Source organism: Chrysochloris asiatica, unplaced genomic scaffold, assembly GCF_000296735.1.
Source record: "Chrysochloris asiatica unplaced genomic scaffold, ChrAsi1.0 scaffold00060, whole genome shotgun sequence".
Classification (NCBI taxonomy): Eukaryota; Metazoa; Chordata; class Mammalia; order Afrosoricida; family Chrysochloridae; genus Chrysochloris; species Chrysochloris asiatica.
In genome coordinates, this window is record NW_006408578.1 from 878,023 (window position 1) to 890,350 (window position 12,328).

At 39.4% G+C, this 12,328-nt stretch overlaps 1 protein-coding gene across 1 annotated transcript in view; it reads left to right on the forward strand.

Moving 5' to 3' along the window:
* DTNBP1 (dystrobrevin binding protein 1) overlaps positions 1 to 12,328 on the forward strand; it is a 209,568-nt gene that overhangs the window by 124,412 nt on the left and 72,828 nt on the right. The window contains exon 7 of the mRNA XM_006864117.1: positions 176 to 198. Coding sequence (XP_006864179.1) covers positions 176 to 198 — 23 coding nt within the window. The remainder of the gene's footprint in view (positions 1 to 175; positions 199 to 12,328) is intronic.

A 12,328-nucleotide genomic window follows, 5' to 3' on the forward strand; every position in this document is an offset into this window, starting at 1 on the left:
ACAAGTTGCTTTAGGTTAATCATATTGAAAATTTCAGTAAAGCATTGTTGTATGTGAGCATTCAAAAGTATCACCCTGGCCATTTAAAGTACATACATCTTTATTATGACGTAAGAGCAGTTTCCATTGTTAATAGATTATTTTAAACTTGCGTTTTCTTTTTGTTTTTTTACAGGAAGGAACTTGAAGCCTTCAAAGGTAATTGTGCTTAATTCTTAAAAGCAGTTGAGTGTTAATTGATGTCAGATGTTTTCGATGATGAAATAATTCATTCCTTTAAAAAAAAAAAAACTGTATACATCGAAAAGTAAACATTTCCTTAGTACTGTTTTTGTAGATTTTATTTCATCACAAGTGGTTTTGATACTCTCTTTTATCTATAATGCATGCTCCAAGTGATCATTTCTGTTAATGGCTAATATAAAGTAGTATGTCATGGGTGTTGTTAAGAATAATTGTCCACGTAGGTTCTGGTTTCTGTTGTGGAAAGGATGGGCCCTGTGGAGAGGAGGTGGTGGTAAATAAAGATGGAGATGTGCCTCTGCAACTGACTTGGCTGTCACTTGACCCACCTGAGAGGTTTCCCATACTGGGAACCGCACTGCCATTCTCTTCAACTTTGATTAAGTTGCATATGTTTCCTGAAGGCTCAGGTTTTCTAAATGTAAATTTAGAAGTTCTGATGAAATAGCCCCTGAGATTATAAAATCATCTAGCATTTGGAGTAAGCACAGAAGAATAATTCTTTACTTTGATGTCCCTTTCTGGTCATGAAGAAACACTAGTGGAAAATACAGAAAGCCATATGCTTTCCAGCAGTTCAAGGCCTTCCAATTTGCTATTTTTTTAAAATAGCTTTTAGTTGCCACCACATTGACTCAGGCTCATGGTGACCTTACGTACAGAATGAGCGTTGTGTGTTCCTGCACTAGCTTGGAGATCATTCATATGTTCAAGTCCGTTGTTGTTGTTGTGTTGGTCCATCAGAGGTTTTCTCTCTTTTCTGCTGATCTTCTTCTTTTTTTTTAACCAAACATACAGTCCTTTTTTTTTTTTTTAAGGATCCATAAGCAAGATGATATCTGTCTATCTTTGCTCGTAAGGAACATTTATTTTGCTTACGGTCTCTTTTCCATTCCCAGTTTCTCATTTGCAGTTAAATAGTAGAAACCAGTGTTGTCAGAGAGACTTATTTCAAACCAGGAAGACTTGACCAAAGAAACTTTGGGCCATCAAGTCAATTCTAACTCACATTGACACTGCACAACAGAGTACAACTGCCCACAAGGTTCCCAAGACTTACACTGCCACAGCTTTCTTCTGCACAGCAGATGGCGGATTCAAACTGTTGACCTTTTGGTTAGCAGCCAAGCACTTAGCCTCTATATCACCAGGTCTCCTGGAAGACTTTAACTGCTTATTAAATAACTTGTGATTTAATTGTCTTAAGCACATTACATTTCACATACAAATGATCGCTGACCTGTTCGTTTCACTGAATCATTAAATATAGTCTGATATATCTCTCAGAGTTGAATCGTGTAGGTATTTGATCTGTTTGCTTGTTTTAGAAAAGAGTGGCTAATACTCCAGAAAAAGAAGGCTTAAAGACTTATTCCTAGTGTAACTATAATTGTACGGACTTGTTTTGGCTCAGTTTCTATTTGACTAACTGCAGTTGTACATGATTAAGTTCTGGTCAGCTTGCTGAGGGTAATGTTAAATGATTGTATTATATAATATACTATTATGGCTACAATTATTCTTACTCAGTTTTTGAACTGCTACCCTTGTACATTATTTTTCATTAGTAGTTTGAAATAAGATTTGAAGCCCTGATGAAATGGCCTTTTTCTCTCTTGTTCTTTCTTTTGGTAGACAAGTTTAGCATCTTATGTAACAGTAAGGTATGGGGGTGGGGAACCTAATTAAGTTAATACTAAAAGACAGGCAGGGACCCAGATTATGTAAAATGTCAGTTTTATTTGCCTCTGAGTACTAAGACATTTCTTTTTTTTTTTTTTTACAATATGACACACTTCACCGAGTAAGAAGAAAAACCCAGCAGTTTGCAAGAGGTTAGCTAGAGTTGCATATTACCCAATAGAATAATTCAATTTCAGCTTCAGTCTCTTGTTTATACCCACACTCCTAATTATGTGCCGAATTTAACAGCACATGAGATATGCCAACAGGCCAATTAAAGCTCTCAACTTTGAACAAACCCTAAATTGATTATTGCGTTTTATCTGGTTATTTTTTGTTTTTGTTTTTTTTACTATCAATGTTCATTAAAATTCTTTCCTCTTGAGTATTTCATTAATATTTGAAAAGATGAACAGTGTATTATAAGAAAGGACGAAAGAACAGTACTTTTCCAGGGTATTTTTGCTGTTAAGTGCTGTCGAGTCAATTCCAACTCATATCAACCCTGTATAGGGTTTTTGGGAAGCGACTAGTAGATTTGAACCACTGACCTTGTGGTTAGCAGTCCAATATTGTTCAGTGCTGTCGAGTCAGTTCTGACCCATTGCGACCCTGTATAGGGTTTCTGAGGAGCGGCTGGTAAGCTTGAACTGCTGACCTTGTGGATCTGACTTTGCAGTCTAGTACATTAACCCACAGTGCCACACCAGGACTCTAGTCTATTATTAGTTCATTTATAAAAATAAAAAGATTCAAACATGTTGTAAAAACGTATTGCTTGAATATTTTTTTCCTTTTCAAATAGCAAGAAAACAAAAGGTATTACTTCCTCTAGTTTTTTGTTTTATTTTTTTCAACTTCTAGTTATATTTAGTAGGTCTTTTCTAAGTCGGGGAAAAACTAAGTTTGAGACCAAAACCCAAAGTTAGTAACTCCTAAGTTAATAATTCCAAGTCCTGGTGTGGTGCCATAGGATAAGCACTAGACTACAAGGTTGGTTTGAACCACAAGGACGGTGGTTCAAACTCACCAGCTGCTCCTCGGAAACCGTACACAGGGTCGCTATGAGTTGAAACCAACTCAGTGGCACTTAACAAGAAGTTAGTAATAGAGCCCTGATATGAACTTGGTGGGTAAGCACTGGTCTGTCAACTTCAAGGTCAGCAGTTCAATCCCACCAGTCATTCCTTGGAAACCCTATATAGATACACTAAGTTGGAACCAACTCAACAGCACTTAGCAACAGCCAACAAGTTAATAATAGAAGTCAGTATCCTTCACTGAATTCTGGATTCTGCCATGTGTACTGCCTTGAGGTTAATGGGTCATGTCCACCTTTCACTTCTGTCACATAAAGCACATCTCTCCAGTATTATTAAAACCAACTGTTTCTAGTTTAATATTGGAGCTTTCTGGGTTCTTAAAATATTGCATTCCTTTAAACTCTGTGGTGGCAGTCACTCAAGTATCAGACTATAAAAGGAGAAAGATAGGGTCTTAAAAGTCTTATCATTTTATATTTTACATGAGGAAGGGCTTTCATTATTGTAAGCTCATGTGAACTTTTCATCGTCCTTAAAGACATGGGAAACTGGCTGTACATAGGCATGCGTGTTCTTCAGGAATTATCATTTTTCTACTTTAATTTTTAAAATAGATTATCATCCCATGTATAAATCTTAAAATTGCCTACCTCAGAGATATTGTGGAGTCCTCTTCCAAACCCCTGCAGTAAAGTGAATATCACAAAAAGTGTGCCACACGAATTTTATTTCCCAGTACATGTAAATGTTATGCTTACACTACACTGTAGTCTGTTAAAGGAGCTGTGAGTCAGCAGTTCAACCCACCAGTCACTCCTCGGGAGGCAGATGAGGAGGTTATCTGCTCCCGTAAAGATTCACAGTCTTGGGGATTTTATATAAGGTTGCTATGAGTCGAAAAAGACCCAAAGGCAGTAGGTTTGGGTTTTGGTAGTCTAGTAAATATGCAGTAGCCTTATTAAGTAATTGAGATCACGTGAATGACCAAAATGTGACACCACGGCATGAAGTGAGCGCATGCTGTTGAAAAACGCTGCCTATAGACTTGCTTGATGCAGGGTTGCCACATGCCTTCCCTTTGTAGATTGAATAAAACAAACTCTTAAGATTTGTTACTGTATCTTTAAAATCTAGAAATACCATTACTGAAAGAGGTAGAGGTAAGAAATCTAGAATTGGGTACTGTCTTACTGCCATAGGATTCTTGCCTTAAATACTCTTGATTGATGGTGCATGGAAAGGATTGTAATCATTGGCAGTGAAGCAAAGTGCAATTGGTTGAGTGCAAAACTAATCTTCTGCAACGTAAACTATCACCTAATTCATAATAAAAGCTTAAAAAAAAAAAAGATTCTCGACTTAGGCAATCTTGGTCTTTTACCTTTACTCAAGTACCTCATCACATTGGCCATCCTTCTCTGTCTTCTCTCTGAGACGGGCTGGTGGATACCCACCATGTGCTGAGTGCCCATGACTGGTAGTGTGCTCTCCGACGCACCCAAAAACCCTTCTGCTTCCTCAAAACCCTTCTGCTTCTCCAGTTCCGTTGAATGCTTTCCCAGAGTGAGTTGTGTGTGTTCTTGAATTCACTTATGCTCCTGGTACATGCTATTATCCTGTGCAATTTAATGAATGCTAGATAAAATGGTGAGACTTCACTGTTGGTGAGAAAACAGAATTGGCTGCTTTGGAAAAGACTTAATAAAGGCAAATCTCTTTTTTTAAAAAAATTCATGAAAATGATAATAGTTAAGAATTAGGAGAGCTATTGAGAAGAAATCATTAAAATCCTGCAAGATTCTGTACACAGATTGCATAACATGGCTTAAGTTCCTGCTTGTCTTCAAGGAAATACTCTAAAATTTTTAACCAGTTTAATATGGATGGGCAAGAATGTTCATTCAGTGGATCCAAGCTTAAGATCATGAATTAAAAAAAAAATTATATGTTAAACTGAATGTTTCTATTTTTAGTAGATTATTATAGTTAATTTTAAAAACAAAAAGTTAAATGACTAATATAGGTCCCAGTTGTATAATAATCAGAGATTTAGTGCCTTATTTGATGTAAAATACCTGATCATTCAGAAATATGACTGCTGTTGTTGTTGTTGTTAAGTGCTGTCGAGTCGGTTCTGACCCATAGCAACCCTAAACAGGGTTTCTGAGGCTGTAAATCTTTATGGGAGCAGAAAGCCTCATCTTTCTCCCATACCCACCCTGAACAGGGTTTCCGAGGCTGTAAATCTTTATGGGAGCAGAAAGCCTCATCTTTCTCCCATACCCACCCTGAACAGGGTTTCCGAGGCTGTAAATCTTTATGGGAGCAGAAAGCCTCATCTTTCTCCAGCGGAGCAGCTGGTAGTTTTGAACTGCTGACCTTACGGTTCACAGCCCGATTCGTAACCACTGCCCTATCAGAGCTCCTTATGATTGTTGTTAAGTGCCCTCAAATCAGATCTCAGAGACTCTGTACAAGGTTCCCAGGAAGTGGTTTGTGGGATTGAACCACCAACTTGTGGTTAGCCATTCAGTGCTGATCCTATAGCACCATACCAGGACTCCAGAAATGTGACTAGCATATGGTACAGGCAGTAGAAGCCTCCATGGTATGGTTGTGGTGGTGATTGTGGTGGTTAAGTGCCGTTGAGTCAGTTCCAACACATAGCGACCCAGTGTAGGGTTTCTGAGGAGTAACTGGTGAGTTTGAACTGCCGACTTTGTGGTTCAAACTGACCTTGTGATCCTCTGCTTATGCTACAGCACCAGACCAGGACTGCGTGATGATATGGTTGTTGTTGTTATTAGGTGCCATCGAGTCAGTACTGACCCATAGCAACCTTATGCACAGCAGAACAAAACACTGCCTGAACCTGGGCCAACCTCACTACTGTTGTCACGCTTGAATCCATCGATGCTGCCACTTGTCCAACCCATCTCTCTGGGGGTCTTCCTCTTTTTTCTGACCCTCCACCTTACCAAACATGCTACCCTTCTCCAGTGACTGATCCCTCCTGACAATATGTCTGAAGTATGAGAGACAAAGTTTGGCCATTTTGGCCTCCAGGGAGCACTCTTCCAAAACAGACCTATTGGTCCTTTGGGCAGTCCATGGCACTTTTAGTATTCTGCTCCAACACCATAACTCAAAGGCATCAATTCTTCTACAGTCTTCCTTATTCACTGTCCAGCTTTCACTTGCATATGAGGTTATTGAAAATACCATGGCTTGGGTCAGGCGCACCTTAGTCCTCAAGCTGACATCTTTGCTTTTCAACATTTTAAAAAGGTCTTGTGCAGCAGATTTGCCTAATGCAGTACATCGTTTGATTTCTTGACTGCTGCTTCTGTGAGTGTTGGTAATTGATCCAAGAAGAATGACGTCCTTGACAACTTCAATCTTTTCTCCGTTGATAAGAATGTTGCTTATTGGTCCAGTGGTGAGGACTTATGTTTTCTTTATATTGAGATGTAATCATATGGAAGGCTATGCTCTTTGATCTTCATCAGTAAATGTTTTAAGTCCTCTTCATTTTCAGCAAGCAAGGTTGTATCATCTGCATATCACAGGTTGTTAATGAGTCTTTCTCCAATCCTGATGCCACTTTTTTCTTCATAAAATCCAGCTTTTCGGATTATTTGCTCAGCATACAGGTTGAATAAGTATGGCGAAAGAATACAACCTTGTCGCACACCTTTTTAAATTTTAAACCACTCAGTGTTCCCATGTTCTGTTCGAACAACTGCCTCTTGGTCCAGGTACAGATTCCTCATGAGCACAATTAAGTGTTCCAGAATACTCATACTTCGCAGTGTTGTCCATAGCTTGTCATGATCCACACAATTGAAAGCCTTTACGTAGTCAATAAAGCACAGGTAAACATCTTTCTGATGATATTCTCTGCTTTCAGCCAAGATCCATCAGACATCAGCAATGATATCCCTCATTCCACGGCCTCTTCTGAATCCGGCTTGAACCTCTGGAAGTTCTCTGTCAATGTATGATTGTAGCTGCTTCTTTATTTCCTCAGCAAAACTTTACTTGTATGGGATATAAAGAGATTGTCCAATGAATTTCCGCATTCCGTTGGGTCACCTCTCTTTGGAATGGGCACAAATATGGATCTCTTCCAATCAGTCGGCCAGATAGTTGTCTTCCAAATTTCTTGGCAGAGATGAGTGAGTGCCTCCTTTGTTGCCTCACTTTCTTGAAAGGTTTCAATTTTTATTCCATCAGTTCCTGGTGCCTTGTTCTTTGCCAATTCCTTCAATGCACCTTGAACTTCCTCCTTCAATATCATTGTCTCTTGATCATATGCTGCTTCTTGAAGCGGTTGAACATTAACCATTTCCTTTTGGTACAGTGAGATATGATAGAGTCCCATTTAAGACTTAGCTCTCAAAAACAGAGCTAGTGAAAAAGACCAGGCCAGCATTGTCAGACACAGAGGAGGAGGTAAGCCAAAGCAAGAAAGTCCAGAAAGGAGAAAACTTACAGGATAAATGAGTATCGGTGATCCAAGTAATGAAAAGAAGTTGAGCAGAATGGGAGATAGTAAGTAGGTAATTGGTGATCTGAAAGGCCTCTTTGTGGAAGGAGAATCCAAAATGCAAATCAGAAGTATGTGAGAAATTAGGAATAAAGGCAACATGAAATACTTTAAAAGTTGAAGGACAGAAATGAAAAGATAACCTGAGATAGAATCCTCCTCCATGTCAAGGAATTTTTGAATTTTTTGAACATTGAAGCTGTTGAAGGAGATGATTTTGATCCTAAAGAAAACAGAAATTGTGTCTAAATTATCTTTCTCCTTGGAACCTCAGAGAGGGATGACCAGTAGATAATATAGCAAAAAAATTTGGTATGGAATGGGAAAATCACTTTTGAGAACCCAGATGAGAAAGGATAGCTGAATCGTGGGCAATGCTCAGAAGTAGAAATAAAAGCCAAAACAAAATAGACTTTGGTTAACCCAGGATTGAGAATTGGAAGACGGTCCAACAAGGCATGGCCATCTTGGAAGCTAATAGAGCACAGTTAAAGAGATTGGCCCCGAGGTGTTGGGGCTGGAGAGGAGAGACCTGGCTAGACAACAAGATTAGCAGGATTTGGTACTCCGGAGGGTGTGCATCATGAAGGCCGAGAACATTTTCATGTTTGAGGTGGATCTTGTGGTCAAAGGAGGAAATTCTGTTTGAAATCTTAGAGGTGGAACATTTCCCAGTATTGAAGATAAATTCAGGTAAAAATAGAAGCCAATGAATTGAAGAGGTGATGTTAAATCAAAAGAACTCCGAGGCTAAGGTGAGACATCTCACCTGGTTGGATGACTCTTGGATATGGATTTTTGGATACTGCTGGCTTGGGCAGCCCTTAACATGTTATGTAACTGGATAATGATAGTAGACAGTAAACTTGGATAGAGTTTGTTGTTTCAGTTCAAGAGTTAGCATAAGGTTTACTGTCTGTTGACCGTCATGTGACAGTGACAGTAATGGTTGGCAATGACTCTGCCCTCAAAGAGTTTCTCAGGCATGAGTGCACTGCGAGAATATATTGTTAATTTACCGTCAAGTGATGTTGACTCAGAGAGACCCCATATGTGTCAGGATAGAACTGTGTGCTCTGTTGGAATTTCAAGACTGTGCCCCATCATGACCAAATTGCCTGGCCTATCTCACAGGCACCTCTGGGTGGATTTGACTTGCCAGCCTTTCCAGCACTTAACTACAGTAATGTACCCCAATGGAAGTCAGCAGCCCAAGCTGAGAATGAGTGAGCATGTGGAACATGGCAGTGCCCTGAGGCGATGGGAATGAGGACTGCTCCACAGGGCAGGCTGTGGAGGGCATGCAGGAAGAACATGGTCAATTGTAAAGTTGCAGAGATTCCCCCCCCCGCCAAGAAATTGAAAATTTCTTGTTCTCTGAGGGAAATACAAATAATTTGTTACAGCTTGAAGCATATGGTGTGTGGGGGAAGTGGTGAGAGGTGGAGTTGGAGATGGAGGCCGGGAACAAACGCTAATGCAGCCTTTTGTGTCACGCCAAGGAGTGTGGACTTTTTACTTTGAACCAGTTTTCTTTCAGAAGGAATGTCGTCAGTATGCAAGCAAGCCAGCCAGCCAGAGGGGAGAAGGGACATGGGTGCATCTATTTATGTTTGTTTGTTTTTTAAATGGCATCCCTTTTCATTTCTATTTTTGTGTATATTATGTAATAAATTAATACAGGAATACATGCATGTGGTATGCATGTAAATATACACCTTGGGGTGCACGTTAGAAATGTTGGATCCTAGGTGGTTGTTTGAGGGGACTTCAAAGAATTCATGGAAATTCCATTATCTTTTAGTTCTGTTTCTCCACAAACTTTTTGAAGCCCTCCTGTATAATCAGAAATCTTATATTATTGTGGTGGCTAATTGAGATGAAGTGGGAGAACCCAAAGACTTTTACTCAGGATAGCAGGGTCAACTTTACATTCTAGAGCGTGTTGTCTGGCATCAGTATAGAAGGTAGGTGAGAAAAGGGCAAGTCTCGAGGAGGGGAAACTAATTAGGAAATTATTACAAAGATATGAATCAAGTCAGTGGTTAGAATAAAGAGAGTGACCCTTTCAGGAAATTGAGTGGTGGTGTTTGTGTGCCGTTGAGGTTCTTCCGACTGTGTAGAGTTTCTCAGGCTGTAAATCTTCACAGGAGCAGAAAGCCACATCTGTCTCCTGCAGAGCTGCTGGTAGATTCGAACTGCTGACTTTGCAGTTAGCAGCCCAATGTGCATAACTCACTGCACTACCAGGGCTCCGTAGGAAATAGAGTAGGTAGAATGAAAAGAATTTGGCCATTATTGTGAAGAGTGTAGGATGAACTCATAGGATTCTGGGTAGCACTTTTGGGTAAACAGTTTGTCCACTGGCTAATGAAATGGATTGATACAGTGGCAGTAATAAATAGGTTCAAGTATAACAAATGTGAGGCTGGTACAGAACTTTCGTCCTGTTGTGTGTAGTGTCACTATGAGTTGGAGGTGACTCGATGGCACCTAACAACAGCGAAGCATGTATGGGACAGGTAAAAGAGAAGATTTGGTAGTAAATTCTGTGGATTTCATTCTTTGGGGTTGTTCATGTAGATGTTGTTGACTAGACTCTGGCTGAGAGCAACCCTGTGTAACAGATAATGAAGCCTTGCCTGATCCTGTGCCATCCTCACAATTTGAGCTGATTATTACAGCCACTGTGTCAGTCCATCTTGGGGGTCTTCCTCTATTTCCCTCACTTTACCAAGCTTAATGCCCTTTTCCAGGGACTGGTACCTCTTAATAACGTGTCCAAAGCGCTTGAGACTGAAAGTCTCACCATCCTCCCCAAGCATTCTGGCTGTACTTTTTCTAAGACAGATTTGATCATTCTTCTGCCAGTCCCTGGTGTTGGGAGTAGGGGTGGGGTTAAAAGCATAGGTTTATTAATGACTTCAGGAAAAACCCAGTAACCCCACAAAAATATAACTCTTTTGGAATCAGTTAAATTAAAAAATACTTTTTAAAAAATCCATTTTAAAAACCATTTTATTGGGATTTAATTTACACACCACATGATTCATCTATTTTAAATGTACAATTCAAAGGGTTTTAGCAAATGTGTAGACTTTTTACAGCTATCACCATAATCCAGTATGAGAACATTTTCACCTGCAACCAATCCCTTGATGCTTTTTTGCATTAAATCTCTGCTCCCACGTCCAGCCCCAGGAAACCATAAATCAGCTTTCTGTCTCTACGTTTTGTTAAATGCCATGGAACAGTTGCAAGTGTAGGGATTTCTAGGGCTGTAAACCTCTGTGGAGCAGAAAGCCTCATCATTCTTCTACGGAGTGTCTAGTGGATTTGAACCTCTGACCTTGAGATTAGCAGTCCAGTGCTTATCGTGCAGAGCCACCATGCTCCCATCTGTATTTACAGATTTGTCTTTTCGGGATATCTCATTGATTTTTAATTAAAATGTTTAGAGTTATACCACTAGCTCAACAGTCCAGTTTAGAACATTCTCGTCACCACAAAAGTTCTTCCTGTCTGCATACAATCCCGATTTCCATTGCCAGCCCCAGGCCACCACTGATGTGTTTTTTAGTTAGATTTGCCTTTTCTGGACATTTGATATAAATGGAATTATGAAAACTATAGGAACCCTGGTAGCTTAGTGGATGGCAAGTTGTGTTGTTAACACTGACGTCAGCACATTTAATCTACTAGTCACTGCTTGGAGAAAGATGAGGGTTTTTGCTCGCATAAAAATTTGTAGCCTTCGAGACCCTATATAGGGTCACTGTGAGTTGGAACCAACTCAACAACTCACCGCCACTACCACCATATAAAATGTATTCTTTTTGCATGTGGATTCTTTACTTTGCATAGTATTTTTGTGGTTTATCTGTGCTGTAGTACTACATGTCAGTAGATTGCTCCTTTTTACCTCTGAATTAATGTTTCCATTCTGTAGCTGATGGACATTTAGGTTGTTTCCAGTTTTTTACTTTTACAAATAGTGCTGCTATAAGCATTTGTGTGCAAGTCTTTGTGTGGACGTATGTTTTCATTTTCTCTTGGGTTGATAGCTAAGAATGTAGTTTCTGGGTCAGATGGTTAAGATTTACATTTGATTTTTGTTTTTTTAGCTGTTTGTGAATTGGGTGAGAGTTTAAAAAGCAGACCATCAGTTTTACATTCAGCAAATCATACACTTTGCGTCAGTACAATGATTCCAATCCCATCCATGTACCAATAGGTAATCGTATTCACTTCTATTCACTTTAACTTGTTGCATTCCTCCCTGTGTCTTCCGCTACTTGATCTTTTCTCAGCTAACCTCCCTCTTGTTGGATATTTCCTGGACTATCACCCATGTAGCATAAGTCTACTCTCTAGCTTGTGAATAATTTTCCCTCTCCCCTTCCCCCATAGCCATCAGGTGTTCTTGTTTTTAATCAAGAAAGCTTTTCTTAACATTTTACAATGCAAAAGGATGTGTCCTGATAAACAGAAATCACAACAAAATTAGGATGTTTTTGGTCGTTTGTGATTCACAAATTTTCATTCCACATGATGTCCTCCAAACGCATCCTTTTTGTGATGAACATTGTGTAGTGTTCCATATTGTGCATGTACCAAAATTTGTTTCAACCATTCTTCTGATGAGCATTTAGGCTGTCTCCATCTTATTAACGTGTCTCTTGTGTATAGCATATTAAATGATCCTGTTTTCATATCCATTCTGCTTTCTCTGTCTCTTGACTGATACATTTAATCCATTTATATTCAGTGTAATTATCCATAGGTATGAATTGATGGTTGTCATTTTCTA